Source organism: Dreissena polymorpha, chromosome 1 (genome assembly GCF_020536995.1).
Source record: "Dreissena polymorpha isolate Duluth1 chromosome 1, UMN_Dpol_1.0, whole genome shotgun sequence".
Taxonomy (NCBI): domain Eukaryota; kingdom Metazoa; phylum Mollusca; class Bivalvia; order Myida; family Dreissenidae; genus Dreissena; species Dreissena polymorpha.
Window position 1 is genome coordinate 7,346,911 of NC_068355.1, and position 20,002 is coordinate 7,366,912.

General features: G+C 38.3%; 1 protein-coding gene across 10 annotated transcripts in view; it reads right to left on the minus strand.

The window, feature by feature from the left end:
• Positions 1-20,002, minus strand: part of LOC127869864 (unconventional myosin-XVIIIa-like) — a 146,679-nt gene that overhangs the window by 70,027 nt on the left and 56,650 nt on the right. For 8 of the 10 annotated variants that reach the window (XM_052412557.1, XM_052412544.1, XM_052412552.1 and 5 more), the window contains 11 exons: positions 16,386-16,580; positions 15,586-15,762; positions 14,538-14,748; positions 12,673-12,815; positions 12,266-12,366; positions 11,145-11,205; positions 10,533-10,677; positions 9,850-10,108; positions 7,919-8,111; positions 4,236-4,322; positions 1,173-1,190 (listed from right to left, as the gene is read on the minus strand). In XM_052412557.1, the coding sequence (XP_052268517.1) occupies positions 1,173-1,190; positions 4,236-4,322; positions 7,919-8,111; positions 9,850-10,108; positions 10,533-10,677; positions 11,145-11,205; positions 12,266-12,366; positions 12,673-12,815; positions 14,538-14,748; positions 15,586-15,762; positions 16,386-16,580 (1,590 nt within the window). The remainder of the gene's footprint in view (positions 1-1,172; positions 1,191-4,235; positions 4,323-7,918; positions 8,112-9,849; positions 10,109-10,532; positions 10,678-11,144; positions 11,206-12,265; positions 12,367-12,672; positions 12,816-14,537; positions 14,749-15,585; positions 15,763-16,385; positions 16,581-20,002) is intronic. The other 2 variants (XM_052412582.1, XM_052412529.1) reach the window with 1 other exon arrangement.

Sequence of the window (20,002 nt, forward strand, 5' to 3'; positions counted from 1 at the left end):
AGGAGTTAAACCCATTTATGCCTAGTGGACTCTCCCATCCTTCTAAATTGAATCAATTTATTTCCAAAATTAGGGATGTTTCCTATAATCATTTCTATATTTAGAAATATTTACAGAAATTCCTTTAAGCAAACAGCGCAGACCCTGATGAGACCCTGCATCATGCGGCGTCTCATCTGGGTCTACGCAGTTTGCCAAGGCCTTTTTTCTAGACGCTAGGCATAAATGGGTTAAGGCTGTGGATTTTACATTCATAAAAGTGGTGCTAAACTAAGAAATGGTGAGATTCTTTTTATGGGATGGTTTTGAAATATTGTGATTCTTTTACTGGGCTGGTTAATAGACTTATAAAGCAGCTTAATTTGACTTATGCCATTAATGAGAATGTGACAAAATGCATCTGGCCTTCTATAACAGAAGTAAAATATTAACTAAAGCTGATTAAAATACACAAGTAGATCTACATGGGAACTTTAATGCATAATTAATTTAAGATTTTTCTTTCTTTTACTTGCAGAGTCAACAGCATTTTTAACAAAAAACTTCAACAGCAAAAATCACCATTATGTGCACAGGCAAAATGTTTTGAGTTGAAAAGTAACTGAATATTCAAAACCAGAGGGCCTGAAAGGCCCAAAGTTGCTCACCTGATATACAAAGGGACTGACCTGTTCTGTGCAGCCCAAGATATCATTAAAACAAATGTTCTCACCAAGTTTCATGAAAATTAAACTGTACATATGACTTTTGGAGTGTTCAACTATGACCATATAAGGAAAAATTCCAGGCCCCCTGGCGGCAATGTTTTTCAACGACAAATATTCTGACAAAGTTTCATAAAATCGGACAATAAATGTGGGGTCTAGAGTGTTGATAAGGTTTTACTATTGCCATATAAGGAAAATTGCCCGCCCCCTGCAATTTTTTTTCAACCAACCGGAACAATTTTTGAACTCGTCCAAGATATAATTCTGGAAAATCTCCTGACCAAGTTTCATGAAGATTGTACAATAAATGTGGCCTCTAGAGCGTTAACAAGGAAAACTTAAACGCTGCACGCTGCACAATATACAAAAGGCAATCTCAAAAACTCACCATGAGCACATTGTGCTCAGATGGGCTAAAAAAAGGGAACTATACAAATAGAAAAAAGGAAAGCAAACAAGTCTCACTGGCGAAGTACTTGTATTCTGAAACAGATAGGGTTCTATCATAATAATTGGCTGTTGTTATATGCAACTCAATGCAACTGGTTGTGTACAAGCTAATGTTCAAATACCAACAAGTAGGTCCCACCAGTTAGGGACCACACTTTCTGCCATAACTGGATTTTCATGTGGAAGACACTTGCTTTAAATGAGTCGTGTTCTGAGAAAACTGGGCAAAATGCATGTGCGTACAGTGTCATCCCAGATTAGCCTGTGCAGTCTGCACAGGCTAATCAGGGACGACACTTTCGGCTTTTATGACATTCTTCGTTTAAATGAAGTCTCTTCTTAGCAAAAATACAATTTAGGTGGAAAGTGTTGTCCCTGATTAGCCTGTGCTGACTGCACAGGCTAATCTAGGAAAACACTTTACGCACTTTCATTATGCCCAGTTTTCTTAGAACGCCACTCAAATGAAAAATTCCATAAAAGCAGAAAATGTGTTCCCAATCTGGGACAAAATTTTACAACAATTAAGCGCAGTTAAGGATAAAATAAAATAGCATCCTTATGTTTAGTAACTAAGTGGATACAAAAGGATATGATAATATACTCAAGGAAACGATTGAATTAAAATATTTCTATGTAAACCATATGAAGAAAAAAGGATATTGGCAGTTGCCATACATGAAAAAAATGTACAAGGCTCAATTAACATAACAGCGCTGTATTTACATAATTGCATGTTATATATGTTATAGATATTGTAACTTGAAAGTAAAATGTACATCACTATAAAGATATCTTCCACATCAGAAATACCTTGTAACAAAACATTTTATGTTCTGAAATGCAACCATGAAAATCAGTTCATTTATTGTTCCATTTGCTTTCCACGAATCTGTTTATGTAAAACCCTGTCGACGATGTGCGTTTAAAAGTTTATGTAACATTTATTTTGTGTATGTTGTTCATTCATATAATGTGGAAGTATTATCATAGCCGAGACAGCTCAAATTAGGCCCAACATATAGGATAATCCTTTCTAACAGAGATTAAGAATAGCATCATAGCTTGCAGCCATCTGAATACTAAGTGGTCTAAAGCAATTAAAGGCTGGTGGACCAAAGATAAAAGACAACAAAACTTTCTTGTACCTGATAAAGCTATTGAAGCAGAGAGAAAACAATAATAATAGATTTCCAGTTTTTAAAAAGACTTCCATGAAATGAAAAATACAATAGTCTTTTTTAATGTGCATAACAAATTACCAATTTCTTATAATTTAACTTTATGGTTTACTATTTAACAATCACAATAATTCTAAACAAGAGGGCTTGAAAGGCCCAAAGTCGCTCACCTGAGTAACAAAGAAACTGACCTGCTTAGTGCAGCCCCAAGATATCATTAGAACAAATCTTCTGACCAAGTTTTATGAAGAGTGAACAATAAATGTAACTTTAGAGTGCTAACAAGGTATTACTATAGTCATATTTGGATAAATCCCCCGACCTCTGTTGGCCATGTTTTTAAACAGACTGGAACTATTTTTGAACTGATCCAAGATATCATTAAAACAAATGTTCTGACCAAGTTTCATGAAGATTTGACAATAAATGTGACTTTTACGATGTTAGTTTTTACTACAGCCATATAAGGAAAAATGCCCCGCCCCCTGGCGCCAATGTTTTTCAACTAACCAAAACCATTTTCGAACTTTTTCAAGATATCATTGGGACAAATCTTGTGACCAAGTTTCATGAAGAGTGTTAAGTGGCAACTTAACTTTAAGTTTAAGTTTTATTATAAGTTGTTTTTAACCAGCTGGAAACATTTACATACTCGTCCAAGATATCACTGGGACCAAGTTTCATGAAGATCAGATGATAAATGTGGTCTCTAGATTGTTAACAAGGTTTTACTAAAGCCATATAGGGAAAAATGCCCCGCCCTAGGGCAGCCATGTTTTTAAACCAACTAGAACCATTTTCGAATTCATCCAAGATATCATTGGGACAAATCTTCTGACCAAGTTTCATGAAGATTGGACAATAAATGTGGTCTCTTGAGTTTTAACAAGGTTTTAGTAACGCCATATATAGCCAAATAAGGAAAAATTCCGCGCCCCCTGGTGGCCTTCTTTTTCAAGCCACCGGAACCATTTTCGAACTCTTCTAACACATTATTGGGACAAATCTTCTGACCAAGTTTCATTATGATTGGACAATAAATGTGGCCTCTAGAATGTTTCACAAGGTTTAACTATTGCCATATAAGGAAAAATGCCCCGCCCGATGGCAGCCATGTTTTTCAACAGACCGGAATCATTTTCAAACTTGTCCAAGATATCATTGAGACAAATCTTCTGACCAAGTTTAATGAAGATCAGACAATATATGTGGTCTCTATAGAGTGTTAACAAGGTTTTACTATAGTCATATTAGGAAAAATTCCCTGCCCCTTGGCGGCCATATTTTTTCAAGCAACCATTACCATTTTCGATTGTCCAAGATATCATTGAGACCAATCTTTTGACCAAATTTCATGAAGATCGGACAATAAATGTAGCCTCTAGAGTGTAAACAAGGAAAATTTTGATGCCGCCTAACCCACGACTGACAAAAAGGGATCACAAAAGCTCACAATGAGCACAATGTGCTCAGGTGAGCTAATAAGTATACATTATCATAACAAAATCTTATTCATTATACATTGGGGAAAGTCAAACAAATCAGCACACTTATTCTACACTGCTAGACATTTGAAGGTAAATAAATTACCCTGGAGCACAGAAGTCATGTTCTGGGAAAACTGGACTCAATACATGTGCGGTAAGTGTTCTCCAAGATTAGCCTGTGCAGTCCGCACGTTTTTATCAGAAATTACACTTTCCACCTACAATTGATTTCCTGTTAAAACAGACTTCCTGAATGAAAAAAAGTGACAAATGTGGAAAGCGTCGTCCCTGATTAGCCTGTGTAGACTCCACAGGCTACTCTGGGACTACACTTTACATGTTTGCATTAAGCACTGTTTCCCCCGAACAAGGCTGAACAAAATGCTATGTGAGATAACACTGGTTCTTACCAAGGTCTGCTGGGATGGCTTCTCTATCAAGGACACCATGGCTGCCGGCGATGAGGTCACAAACTCAAAGTCACAATCTATGTTCTCCTGCAATCAGACATCATGCCATTTGTGTCGTGTTCTGCGAAAATTGGGCAAAATGCATGTGCGTATAGTGTCGTCCCAGATTAGCCTGTGCAGTGCGACAGGCTAATCAGGGACGACACTTTCCACTTTAATGGTATTTTTGATTTAAAGAAAGTCCCTTTTTACCGAAAATCTTAATTTAAGCCTAAAGTGCCCTCCCTGATTAGCCTGTGCGGACTGCACAGGCTAATCTGGGAAGACACTTTACGCACATGCATTATGCCCAGTTTTATCAGAACAATTAGACACATCTGTTTACATCACTTCACAAATATTGAAAATGTATTACTTGACAATTACAAATTCATTTTAATGTGACTTAAATGTAACCTTTGGTGGCCTTTAATATTGAATTTAATACCATTTATTGAAATGCGGTGGTCGAGTGGTAACACTCTGGTCTACCATTTCAGAGGTCCCCGGTTCAACTCTCGGCCGGGGCACTGGAAATTTCAGAAATGCTTCAAGTGTTTCCCACCCAACTAGAGCTGTACTGGTATGAAATCCAGGTAATTCTTACATGTATGGGTGCTGTTACACTGAGCACGTAACAGAACCAAGGGATCTATTCGCAAAGAGCTAGGGTATCGCACCAGGATTGCTTATATCCCAATACTGTCTATTCTGCTTGCTATCTCTTCAGCAAAAACCAAAGGACCCCATTGGAAATAAGTGCTTGCACTTTCATGGGTTATCCTTGACTACAAGGTCAAAAGAAATACATACATGTACATACATTGAACATTACTTGCCTTGCAGGAGAACTTAAAACTGTCAGTTTGTTGATGTTGATTTTCATTTCTTGCCATCAATAATTCTGTTTTATGAATATCATTTTCAACAATGAATTTCAATACTTAAAATAAAGGTCTGCTATAAATAAAAATGTGATGTAATGAAGGCTTTGTGAACAAGGGGAAAGGTTATGGTTTCAACTATGACGCTTTAAGATTGCACTATACAGCATATTTGCATTTTAATATTTCTTTTGCAAATCCAATTCTTAAGTTAAATATTAGTCTTCAATATCTACCCTTACCTCTTTTTATTGAACAAGAAACTAGTTAATAAATGAGTCTGTAAATGTATTTGTTCCTCATATACATATGATGTTTAAAGTAAAGATTTTTGCAGTGCGATTTCTAGGATTACAAAAAGATACAAAATTGTCGCAAAGAACATTGTATGCTTGATAATTGACCATGGTTGACATTATGGGATAAAAGATAACAAAAACCAATCGTCAAACCAACAATACAGTGAGAGATTCGATTTTGAAACCTAGAGTGTACTCAAAAACCATAGCTGCTTGAAAAATTAATACCAACACTATACTAGAGACGCTTGTTACAATTAATAGATAGGACCATCCCTTATTTATGTACACATCAATGAATAACCAATAATAACTAGAGCTTTGTCACAAACGTGATGAATACCCCCACATGCTGCATTGACACATAATATTTTGCATGTGGTCTTCACAAAAAACAGCGGACACCATGCTCAATTTTTAAAACGCACTAAGTGACCCCTTGACCTAGTTTTTGACCCAGAAAGGCCCATGTTCAAACTTGGCCTTAAGATCATCTCCATAAAACTTCTGACCAAGTTTGGTGAAGATCGGATGTAAACTACTTGAATTAGAGAGCGGACACCATACTGAATGTTAAAAAACGCACTAAGTGAATGGCCCATGTTCAAACTTGTCCTAGAGATCATTTAGATAAAACTTATGACCAAGTTAAGTGAAGATCGGATGAAAACTACTTGAATTAGAGAGCAGACAATATGCTGAATGTTTAAAACGCACGAAGAGACCCCGTGACCTAGTTTTTGACCCTGCAAGGCCCATGTTTGAACTTGGCCTAGACATCATGTAGAAACAACTTCTGACCAAGTTTGGTGAAGATCAGATGAGAACTACTTGAATTAGAGAGCAGACACTTAATACGGACCGACAGACAGACCAACCGACCGACCAACCAACCGACGGACCGACAAGTTCACTCCTATATACCCCCCTAAACTTTGTTTGTGGGGGTATAAATATCATTCTGTCAAACCATTCATACATCATAAAAAACCTAAAGGCCCGCACTTAGACCACCTCACACTCTGCGCACCTGACTGTATCTGTCCTGTGGTGTGATGAACACAAGGTCATAAAATAGTACCTGACTGTATCTGTCCTGTGGTGTGGTGAACACGAGGTCATGAAATAGTACCTGACTGTATATCTGTCCTGTTGTGTGGTGAACACAAGGTCATGAAATAGTGCCTGACTGTATCTGTCCTGTGGTGTGGTGAACACGAGGTCATGAAACAGTAACTGGCTGTATCTGTCCTTTGGTGTGGTGAGCACAAGGTCATGAAATAGTACCTAACTGTATCTGTCCTTTGGTGTGGTGAACACGAGGTCATGAAATAGTACCTTACTGTATCTGTCCTGTGGTGTGGTGAACACGAGGTCATGAAAACAGTAACTGACTGTATCAGTCCTTTGGTGTGGTGAACACCAGGTAATGAAATAGTACCTGACTGTATCTGTCCTGTGTTGTGGTGAACATGAGGTCATGAAATATTACCTGACTGTATCTGTCCTGCAGTGTGGTGAACACGAGGTCATGAAATAGTACCTGACTGAATCTGTCCTGCGTAGTGGTGAACACAAGGTCATGAAATAGTACCTGACTGTATCTGTCATGTGGTGTGGTGAACACGAGGTCATGAAATAGTACCTCACTGTATCTGTCCTGTGGTTTGGTGAACATGAGGTCATGAAACAGTACCAGACTGTATCTATCCGGTGGTGTGGTGAACACAAGGTCATGAAACAGTACCGGACTGTATCTGTCCTGTGGTGTGGTGAACACAAGGTCTTGAAACAGTACCTGACTGTATATGTCCTGTGGTGTGGTGAACAGGAGGTCATGAAATAGTACCTGACTGTATCTGTCCTTTGGTGTGGTGAGCACGAGGTCATGACATAGTACCTTACTGTATCTGTCCTTTGGTGTGGTGAACGCGAGGTCATGAAACAGTAACTGACTGTATCTGTCCTGTGGTGTGGTGAACACGAGGTCATGAAATAGTACCTGACTGTATCTGTCCTTTGCAGAGGTGAACACGAGATCATGAAACAGTACCTCACTGTATCTGTCCTGTGGTGTGGCGAACACGAGGTCATGAAACAGTACCTGACTGTATCTGTCCTGTGGTGTGGTGAACATGAGGTCATGAAATAGTACCTACCTGTATCTGTCCTGTGGTGTGGTGAACATGAGGTCATGAAATAGTACCTACCTGTATCTGTCCTGTGGTGTGGTGAACACGAGGTCATGAAACAGTACCTGGCTGTATCTGTCCTGTGGTGTGGTGAACACGAGGTCATGAAATAGTACCTGACTGTATCTGTCCTGTGGTGTGGTGAACACGAGGTCATGAAAAAGTACCTGACTGCATCAGTCCTTTGGTGTGGTGAACACTAGGTCATGAAACAGTAACTGACTGTATCTGTCCTTTGGTGTGGTGAACACGAGGTCATGAAATAGTACCTGACTGTATCTGTCCTGTGGTGTGGTGAACACAAGGTCATGAAATAGCAGCTGCAGCTTCTCCTGTGTGTAGTTGTTACACAGGTCCTCAAAGCTTGCACCCGTCTGTCGCCCGCATGTTGCTGGGTTCTGAAAGCCCGGGGTGTCCACTACCGTGATAGAGGCCATGGAACGGTAGTTGGAAGAGAGTGATCTGAAATAAGGGTACAGAAATGAGCATTATACCAAAATAGTGAGTTATTCTCCTTGTTTGAATGAGCTGCTCTCTGAGAAAACAGGTCTTGGTGCATGTGTTGTCTGCACGGACTCAACAGGGACCACACTTTTTGCTTTTATGGTATTTTTGTTTCTCTTCTCAGCAAAAATCCAGTTTATGCTGAAAGTATCGTAATATTAAAATGTAATACAGCCAAGTGTTTGCAAGAGTAAGTTATGGGAAAATTGGAACTTATTTTTCATGTTTCATTCTTGAAACAAGAGCTGTCACCATAGGATGACATATGCCCCCTATAAACGCTTTGCTAGAAGTTATGAGCATTTTTCTAAACCTAAACACAGATTTCGAAACCTTAACGCGGACCCTAAGTTCAATGTCACGGTCACAGGGGTCAAAATTTGTGTGCGTATGGAAAGGCCTTGTCCATATAAACATGCATACCAAATATGAAGGTTAAATCTCAAGGGACATAGAAGTTATGAGCATTTTTCGAAACCTAAACGCAGATTTTGAAACCTAAACGCAGACCCTAAGTTCATGGTCAAGATCACAGGGGTCAAAATTTTTGCTGCGTATGGAAAGTTCTTGTCCATATACACATGCATACCAAATATGAAGGTTATATCTCAAGGGACAGAGATGTTATGAGCATTTTTCGAAACCTAAACGCAGATTTCGAAACCTAAACGCGGACCCTAAGTTCAAGGTCAAGGTCACAGGGGTAAAAAAATGTGTGCGTATGGAAAGGCCTTGTCCATATTCACATGCATACCAAATATGAAGGTTATATCTCAAGGGACAGAGAAGTAATGAGCATTTTTCGAAACCTAAACGCAGATTTGAAACCTAAACGCAGACCCTAAGTTCAAGGTCAAGGTCACAGGGGTAAAAAAAAATGTGCGTATGGAAAGGCATTGTCCATATACACATGCATACCAAATATGAAAGTTATATCTCAAGGGACATAGAAGTTATGAGCATTTTTCGAAACCTAAACACAAAGTGGGACGGAAAGACGGACGGACGGACAGACTGACAGACGGACAGTCGGATCACTATGTGCCCCCTTTTCTTCAAAAGGGGGCATAAAAAAAGTTTACAAAAGCTGAGTCTCACAGTATTACACGCATAAATCAACATAAATTCATATTATTAATCATATTGAAACTCACTGAGGCAAGAAATGTTTGTATAACATGTATGACCCCCCCCCAACCCTCAAACTTGCTTCAGATTTTAATGAAGGTGATTACTGTAACAGTTATAAATCAGCCAACAATTAAAACGAGCATATAACAGATTGTGTAACCATATCTAAAAGGATTATTTTTTTATTTTTAAACGCATTTTACTACTGCCAGTATCATAATCTATCTTATTATTATGGAACTAAGTGTCAAATGTTCAGATATTGTTCAATGACTATTATCAGTCTTCTTATGGGATGTGTTGATGAGTATTAATTATTTTAAGAACTATGGTTCCTATTTAATTTTATGTTAAAACACCTGTGATCTTTGACCTGCTGACCTACAACTCAGTATGCTTCTCCCTTCCCTACGAAGCAACCGTCAAACCACTGTGCCTTGTTGTAGGTGAAAGAGTTCTCAAGATATCATGTGGAATCAACTGACAGACAGGTGCATGTAATATACCCAGCAACTTCAAAGTTGAGGGAGGGGGGGGGGGGGCATAAAATATAGAGAATGCTTACCTGTTTATAAGTGATACGATAGCATTGAAGACATCAGAATACAGTCCGATTACGAATCCCTCGAGTGCTTCCATAGCAGTCGTGTGAGCCTCAGCATTCTTGTCTGCGGGACTGTTCCGTACGGATGCTGTACGGGACAACGTGGCAGAACCTGATGGGGAGAAGATATTGCGCGCCAGCTCCTCCACTGAAATACCGAGGAGTGAAGCTGCGCGCTGGGCACCTGCTGGGCGCGTGAACTGACCCTTGTTGTTGTTACCTGTAATAGACATGGAGTTGTGTTACATGAGATGAACAGATCTTTGTTGTTGCGTGAAATATACACAGAATGATCTCTTTCCAACTTGGATAGGCACTTTGACGCGTTTGAAGTCCCTAAGAACATCTAATTTATGTAAGACCTTTCTTACTGAATTCAAGTTTCCAGGCTTCATTTCCAGCTCTAAGGTACTGATGAGCAGCAAAAAAAAGACCTGAACAGACTTGGAGTCGCTCAAAGGAAGTTCTGATTTTCTTCTGGTTGCATATCGCCATTTTCATTTTGTTTCTGATGTGAAAAGACTTAAAGAATGTGATATACAAATAAATATATTGATAAAATGGGCAAGTAGGGCTTTCGTTAAATATACATTCAGAAGTTTAGTTACAGAATGAGTGACAACAACTAGACGACATGAACAGACCTTTAGATGCGCCTGCCACCCCTAGATGGTAGATGGCAGCCAGAACAGAGCATATAGAGCTGATCTCATCCTCTGTCATGCTCAGTGACTCCATGGCACTGTAGATCTTGGCCCAGTATGTCATGGCACGCTGTTTGTCCTCAGCCTTCAACAAACATGCAACAGTTACTGAGCAACAGCCCTTTTGTTTTCTTATCCATTACAAGCTATACTTTGCAACTTTTTTAAAGATAATTGAAGATTTCTTAAATTTCTTTTTAAGGCTTAAGTCTATTTCATAAATACATATACAAATCAAATTAATGAAACTCAAACACTGATTTTCTGTAATTCATACGACATTTTATACATGTTTAAAGCTATAATATAAGTATATTAATTGAAATTTAATTGCAGTAAAATGCTTAACTTTTAAGCTATCCAAATGACAAACTTGAGTACAAACTTATTCACTTTCAAATGAATTTACGTGAAAAGCTGTTATTTATGTAGAACAAAGAAGTAAAAAAGGACTTTTTGCAAATACTTATGTACAGCAGACAACAAAATGCAAATGTCAATATAAATCAGCAATGAATTCTTTCAGTATATGATGTGTGTTCTAATACTCACTTTCTGTAATGGTGTCATGAACATATTTGGGTCTGATAGATTATTCAGTTGAAGCTCCGCTCTGAAAATAAAGATTTTTTACATTTTTGAAATATGAAAATAAATGTGTCTTTATGAAACAACTGACAATGTATGACTTAATAGAACAATGTCTCTCAACTTAACAATCTTGAAATGAAAAATTTTTATACATCTAATCTTTTTTTTTCATAAAAAATCACAAATGTTATGAGCCACGTCAAGAGAAAAAGGTCTAAGCCATATTCCGTATTTGACCAGCTTAAAGCAGAAAGTGAGTCTAAATCATAATCCATATTTGGCCAGCTTCAAGCAGAAAATGGGTTTAAGCCATATTCAATATATTGCCAGCTTCAAACAGAAAATGGGTCTAAGCCATATTCCATATGAGGCCTGCTTCAAGCAGAAAGTGAGTCTAAACCATAATCCATATTTGGCCAGCATCAAGCAGAAAATGGGTTTAAGCCATATTCAATATATTGCCAGCTTCAAACAGAAAATGGGTCTAAGCCATATTCCATATGAGGCCTGCTTCAAGCAGAAAATGGGTCTAAGCCATATTCCATATTTGGCCAGCTTCAAGCAGAAAATGGGTCAAAGCCATATTCCATATTTGGCCAGCTTCAAGCAGAAATGGGTCTAAGCCATATTCCATATTTGACCAGCTTCAAGCAGAAAATGGGTCTAAGCCATATTCCATATTTGGCCAGCTTCAAGCAGAAAATGGGTCTAAGCCATATTTCGTATTTTGCCAGCTTCAAGCAGAAAATGGGTTTAAGCCATAATCCTTATTTTGCCAGCTTCAAGAAGAAAATGGGTCTACGCCATATTCCATATTTGTCCAGCTATAAGCAGAACACAAGTCTAAGCCATATTCCATATCTGGCCAGCTTCAAGCAGGCAAGGCTGCGCATTTCTGCGACCAGACAGTGAATGTGCAGGTTGGTCTGGAACTACGATATGTTCCATATGTGTCATATGATATAATACCCATCTCATGACCTGGCACACATAACATCCTAAGAACAAAGTTGTTAGTTCAAATATTGACACCTGACCGACATGAACATGTCAGCTGATCTGTCCGTTCAGGAGTTACCCACCTTAGCTTAGCGTCCACTCCTGCCAGCAGTTGGTAGAACACGTGGAAAGTAGGCTCCCCTTCTGGGCGACGTACCACCCTCGTCTTCTCAAATAGTAATACCTGCATAGCACAAAATGACATTATTAAATGGTGGTTATATATCAAGTATAGCATACATGTGTATACACAATTCTGTGATAGAAATATTGCATTACATTTAAGTGCAAAAAACAGGAATTCGGAGAATTTATTACATCCAACAAATAGACAGAAAAAAGAAACCTTAAACATTTGATTAATGACTGTATAATACTTGTTATATTGGCTTAAACTTGTATTGTCTTTAGATCAAAAATTTGATACGAGATAGACTGAATAACATAAGTTGGAAAATTGAAATATGTATGTGAAAAAGACAAAACATACTTGTACAGATGCAGAGACAATTTGTCCGTTGTGGTCGAAGTCTAAAGTGGTCATCTGGGAGAACCTACTGGCACTGGTGTTGAGAATGGTGCGACTGTTGCCAAATGCTTCAAGCAGCATTGTCATGGCATTCAATTTGTCCACTGAATTAGAAGACATGGTCATTTGAAGAGCAACTTTGGAAAGTCATAGCAGAAAATAATGTTTTCATTGTTTATCTCTTTCAGAATCACAAGCTACCTAACTACTTTTGGAAATGTATATATGTTAAGTGTCATGTCCTCAAGGACAACACTGTCCTGCTTTTATGGAATTGTTTGTTTCAAAGAAGTATGTTCTTAGCAAAAATCCTGTTTAGGTGTCTTCTTTAATTAGGCTGTACAGACTGCAAATAATCTGGGGCAATATTTTATGTCTACATTAATTAGCCTGTGCAGACTGCAAATAATATGTGGCAATATTTTATGTCTTCATTAATTAGTCTGTGCAGACTGCAAATCATATGGGGCAATATTTTATGTCTTCATTAATTAGCGTGTGCAGACTGCAAATAATCTGGGGCAATATTTTATGTCTTCATTAATTAGCGTGTGCAGACTGCAAATAATATGGGGCAATATTTTATGTCTTCATTAATTAGCGTGTGCAGACTGCAAATAATATGGGGCAATATTTTATGTCTTCATTAATTAGCGTGTGCAGACTGCAAATCATATGGGGCAATATTTTATGTCTTCATTAATTAGCGTGTGCAGACTGCAAATAATATGGGGCAATATTTTATGTCTTCATTAATTAGTCTGTGCAGACTGCAAATCATATGGGGCAATATTTTATGTCTTCCTTATTTAGCCTGTGCAGACTGCAAATAATCTGGGGCAATATTTTATGTCTACATTAATTAGCCTGTGCAGACTGCAAATAATCTGGGGCAATATTTTATGTCTTCCTTAATTAGCCTGTGCAGACTGCAAATCATATGGGGCAATATTTTATGTCTTCATTAATTAGCGTGTGCAGACTGCAAATAATATGGGGCAATATTTTATGTCTTCATTAATTAGTCTGTGCAGACTGCAAATAATCTGGGGCAATATTTTATGTCTTCCTTATTTAGCCTGTGCAGACTGCAAATAATCTGGGGCAGTATTTTATGCAACTGTATTGAGCCCGATTTTCTCTGAATGCCTCTTAAATAAATAATTTGAAAATAGAACTTTAGTACGAGTTTGCTCATTTAATAATATGCATATTGATTATCATTTTTTTTAAATTACACCAAACTTGTCTAAGCAAAATAATGATAAATGTGGCCTCTAGAGTGTTAACAAGGTTTTACTATATAGCCATATAAGGAAAAATGCCCCGCCCCCTGGCGGCCATGTTTTTAAACCAACCGGCATCATTTTCGAACTCATCCAAGATATTATTGGGATGAATCTTTTGACCAAGTTTTATATGATCAGACAATAATGTGGCCTCTAGAGTGTAAACAAGATTTTACTATAGCCATATATAGCCATATAAGGAAAAATGCCCCGCCCCTTGGAAGCCATGTTTTTCAAGCAAACGTAATCATTTTCGAACTCATCCAAGATATCATTGAAACAAATCTTCTGACAAAATTTCATGAAGATTGGAGAATAAATGTGGCCTCTAGAGAGTTAACAAGGCAAATGTTGACGCCGCACAACGCACAACGGACGACGGACAAAATGCAATCACAAAAGCTCACCATGAGCATGTTGTGCTCAGGTTAGCTAAAAAACAATTTAGAATTCTCACCAATAACATTCTCACCCAAACCCAACTTTTTTCATGCTCACTTGCAAGCATTTTTCATGATATGTGCCATACAGTCATACCTGTCAGTATATTATTGACTGCTCCAGCGCTGGTGGCAAGGTAGTGCAGGATATGGTGGGCGTTGTAGGACTTGCCACTGCCGCTGCGGCCCATAAGGACAATGGACTGGTCCTGGCGCGTGTTTAACATCTCCCGGTATGCAATCTGGGCCGAGGCAAAGATATGTGGGGGCATGTCCTCCTGCTTGCAGCCCTTGAACATCTGGATCACCTGCCCACAGATATCAGTAATGACTATGAATACAACACTTACAACACTAACTCCAGATGTGTCAGTTAAAAGAGGAGCATACACATAAAACAAGACTATTGCCAAGCAAAAAATATATGTCCCCTACCAGCTCCACCATTGTCAGAATTATTATTATTTTTATTTTTTTTACATTTTTGTTGCCATAGCAACAAGATTTTTTGACGTAGGAACAAAATGAAATGACATGCATAATCTCCATATTGCCATCTGTCCATGTTTCAAGTTTCATGAAAAAAAATGAAGAACTTTTAAAGTTATCGCAGGATCCAGAAAAGTGTGCAGGATCAACCATTTTCAGCAGTATTTCTAGTCTATTTGTTGCCATAGCAACCAGAATTCTTGATGTAGGAACAAAATGAAATGGCATGCATAATCTCCATATTGCCATCTGTCCATGTTTTAAGTTTCATGAAAAAATATGAAGAACTTTTAAAGTTATTACAGGATCCAGAAAGATGTGACAGACTGACGGACAGACGCAAACCATAGATCCCCTCTGGTGAAACCGGTAGGGGACAAAAAACATTATTTTAGGTACACATTGTAATCTTTCATAATGTACAAACTAATGAAAAAATATTAACTTGTTGAAAGTGCACACGCAAGAAATGAATTATCAATAAATTATGTGTTGAATTTTATTGAATTTAATTAGCGCTGTACAGGCACTTAAAACATTGTTAAGAAGCTTAATAATTAATTAGCTTACTACCAAAAAGCAGCAAATAAGTTCAAAACGTCACTAACCTTCACCCATATCTAAACATTATTGAAAACAAAACTCTATTGCCCAACCTTCTCTGAGTAAATCTGCAGTGGCTGCATTGGGTTGATGATGACAAGGGAGGGCCCGGCGTAGCTGTGTATCAGGTTCCCTCCGTACCTCTGACGCAGTGTGTGCAGGGCGCTGGACTCGTTGAGATAGCGCAGCAGGCATAGGTCCTCCGCCCGGTCCAGCTGCGGTGGGTTGGCCTGAAGACACATAGGGGGGTATATTGAGGTCCGTCAAATCTAGATAGGTCCATCATTACAATTTTTGTGTGAATATTGAGTCTTAAAAGTTCTATTTGATTGCAACATTTTCCTGATACTAGAATATAGAACATATTAGGGAAAATTAGCTGGATGTCATGTCAAATAAATTTAGCTTAAAGAAATCTCCAGCAAGTGTGAGCCCTGTTATGTTTAACTTGCTTAGATTTCAGGGAGTTGTTAGATAGTTTACATCATAAATACTACAAATTATGGGTTGAAATATATTCATTTAAAAACTTTTTTTAGATGTTTTGGGATATGTGTTCTCATCCAGAACATGTCTACAATTACAGTCAGAAAATACTCAACTATGTCAAATGTTTTCTTGAATAGCTATTAACAGGAATAACAAGGGATGTGTTTGTGAAAGTAGCATTTCCTTCGATTTTTTAAAAGAATACTATCAGAATAGCAAACAGTTTGGATCCTGATGAGACGCTACATTCTGTGGCGTCTCATCTGGATCCAAACTGTTTGCAAAGGCCTTCAAAATTCGGTTTCAGCACTGAAAGAGTTAAACACCCAATATTTTTTAACTTGTAGACGAAGAATGCATTTACCTTCTCCACATCATCTTCATCCACTTCCAACACCTCTCCTCCGTGATCGAGGCGAATCTTGACCCTCCCCTCTGGCAGGCCTAGCCCCTCCCCCTTGAGCTGACTGGCGGACGCGAACCCGCCCTTGTGTACTAGCCACACCCTCTCTGCGTCCAGCCACGTCTTTTCTGACTGCACCTCTGTCTCAGACCTCGCCTAGAATAGAAGAGCCTTGTTCTGAGAAAACTGGGCATAATGCATGTGCGTAAAGTTTTGTCCCAGATTAGCCTGTGTAGTCTGCACAGGCTAATCAGGAACAACACTTTCCGGCTTAATTGGATTTTTTTCTAGGAAGAGACTTCATTTAAACAAAAAATGTCATAAAAGCGGAAAGTGTCGTCCCTGATTAGCCTGTGCGGACTGCATAGGCTAATCTGGGACAACACTTTACGCACATGCATTATGCCCAGTTGTGTCTCAGACCTTGCCTAAAATAGAAGCCAGAGGGGCTTTATCTGTCCTTAAAGATGGTGCCCTTGGTCATCAATTAGAGGCAAAACTAGTGTTACACATATATTTTTGCTTGTAGTGGGGGGGGGGGGGGACAATGGAACATAAGTAATATTTTGGCAACAGACAGCAACAAAATAAAGTCAGGCTTTGTCTGATGTATCATTTTTAGTCTCTGTTGTTTTAGCACGAGGTACATGCTAAGTCTTCTGCATTACCTTTTCTTTTCAAAATAAACGCAAGGCATGTCCTGTGAAGTGTGTATAATTGCAAACAATTAAACGCTTACATCGCTTCATCAAATCTTGGCAAGTAATTTTTTATGCATTTTTTGGCAAGAAATTACAATAAGTAACGAATGGTTTATAGCTGTTTGCTTATAAATCAGTAGAAAAAATCATGTAAAACTGTCAAACATACATACAAATAGTGTTTAAGGTAAACTTGGAAGTATATAAAGGCCTTGTGTGTACAAATTTGCACGCCCAAACAAATGCATGATGTTTTGCACAAATGAAAGTTATACACCTGTGACAGTGAAAATTTAAATAAGAGGAGCAGATAAATAAGGTTCTTTTTGTTTTCAAATTGTGAACTCTTTTGAATGAAAGATTTAAGGGATGCCTTGTTCAACTGACCCAAAATACAACTATTCACAAACCTTTGAATATTGTGCTAGCTCTTTATTAAATATGAGCAAGTCTCTAGGACAACTGGGATATATGTGTGTATGCAAGCAGTGTCCCAGATTATACTGTGAAGTGTGCGCAGGCTAATCAGGGACAACACTTTCTATATGGAATAGCTGATAAAATCTTAACCCTTTGCATGCTGGGAAATTTGTAGTCTGCTAAAATGTTGTCTGCTGAATTTCTAAAATAAGCATTTTCTTAGATTTTTTTCAAAGAATACTATCAGAATAGCAAACAGTTTGGATCCTGATGAGACGCCATGTTCTGTGGCTTCTCATCTGTATCTAAACTGTTTGCAAAGGCCTTCAAAATTCAGTTCCCGCACTGAAAGGGTTAAAACACTGCTTCCTGTAACCTTAAAATAAATGATCTTTGCTCTGGTAAAATGGAGGTCAATGCAAGTGTGTAAAGTGTCCTTCCAGTGAGCCTGTACAGTCTGCAGGGGCTATTCAGGGAAGACACTAGTTGTCTATGTACAGTCTACAGGGGCTATTCAAGGAAGACACTAGTTGTCTATGTACAGTCTGCAGGGGCTATTCAGGGAAGACACTAGTTGTCCATGTGCTGTCTGCTAGGGCTATTCAGGGAAGACACTAGTTGTCTATGTACAGTCTGCAGGGGCTATTCAGGGAAGACACTAGTTGTCTATGTACAGTCTGCAGGGGCTATTCAGGGAAGACACTAGTTGTCTATGTACAGTCTGCAGGGGCTATTCAGGGAAGACACTAGTTGTCTATGTACAGTCTGCAGGGGCTATTCAGGGAAGACACTAGTTGTCTATGTACAGTCTGCAGGGGCTATTCAGGGAAGACACTAGTTGTCTATGTACAGTCTGCAGGGGCTATTCAGGGAAGACACTAGTTGTCTATGTACAGTCTGCAGGGGCTATTCAGGGAAGACACTAGTTGTCTATGTACAGTCTGCAGGGGCTATTCAGGGAAGACACTAGTTGTCTATGTACAGTATGCAGTATGGGTTAAAGTGGCAATTCCTTGATTATGCACATGCATTAAGACAGGTTCTCCGAGAGGTATGCATATATCAAGTAGCGATTCATGTCCAAAATTACAGCCAGAACATCACTTACCATCTATCAAAGTAAAAGGTAAAACTTTTAGAACAGAGGAACATGTAATGCTATAATATGCCATTGAAAAGTAAAGCAATCTTCCAAGTTTCAAAATGACCAATAATAATATCAGAAATGATGACGTCTGTTTCCCAGTACCGTACATGCCTGTTGATTGCAAGGGAAGTCAAGACATGAAATCATTAGATTCCAGCAGTCAGTGTAAAGCCTCATTCATGTACAATCCCTCAGTTGACAATATTCATTGACAAAATACTGCAAGAGATTACAACTGATTTTTAACCTATTTATGCCTAGTGGCTAGAAAAAAAGGCCTTGGCAAACAGCATAGACCCAGATAAGACGCTGCATGATGTGGCGTCTCATCAGGGTCTGCACTGTTTGCTTAAAGGAATTTCTGTAATAAAATATTATAAATTTAAAAATAAATATACTAGACATCCCTAATTTTGGAAATAAATTGATCCAATTTAGCAGGATGGGAGAGTCCACTAGGCTTAAATGGGCTAAAACAAACAAAGTTGGATACAAAAGACCTGATGCGATACAAGCCTTCCAGTGACCAATGTCTGATCAATCTTGTACTCTTCAAGTGTTTGCCTACGACAGATTTTCAAAAAGCTCCATGCTTGCCAACCATTCATAGACCCAATAGGGCTATTTAAATAGTTCAATAAAATTACATGAAGCTTCAACATCCTTTTGCCATATTAAATTCCTAGCTGACGAAAAATGTTAACACCCTATTGTGTGAAACAATCATTAATATAAACTTTGTGACTAAAACCATTTGTTAAACACAACCAAATGTCTTTCAAAGAATATAACAATGATTTATGATAACAAATGATTTGTTGAGAGAGACAATCTAGGTATTTTCAGAATTAAAAAAAGCAGAAAAGACGAGATAGTGTGAAGAAAATTTAATGTACACAAGATTGTTAGACATAACAAATACCGTTTTCTTTTTTCTGAAAACAAAACTATGAAAGATATTAAATGCTCTGAGTTCTATTAATTGCCATCCAGTGTCACAGTGACATAAGGTCTGATTATCATGCTATATAGCTATAATTTTGTTATAATATAGTCACACAAAACATTGGGGCCTTGCTCTGTGAAAAAGGGGTTTAATGCATGTGCGTTAAGTGTCGTCCCAGATTGGCCTGTGCAGTCTGCAAAGACTTATCTGGTAAACACTTTCTGCCTAACCTTGATTTTTGCTTTAAACTAAAATTGTCATAAAAGCGGAAACTCACTCACTGTGTCGTCCCTGTTTGGCCTGTGTGGGCTGCACAGGCTAATCTGGGATGAAACTTTTCACACATGAATTATACCCCTTTTTC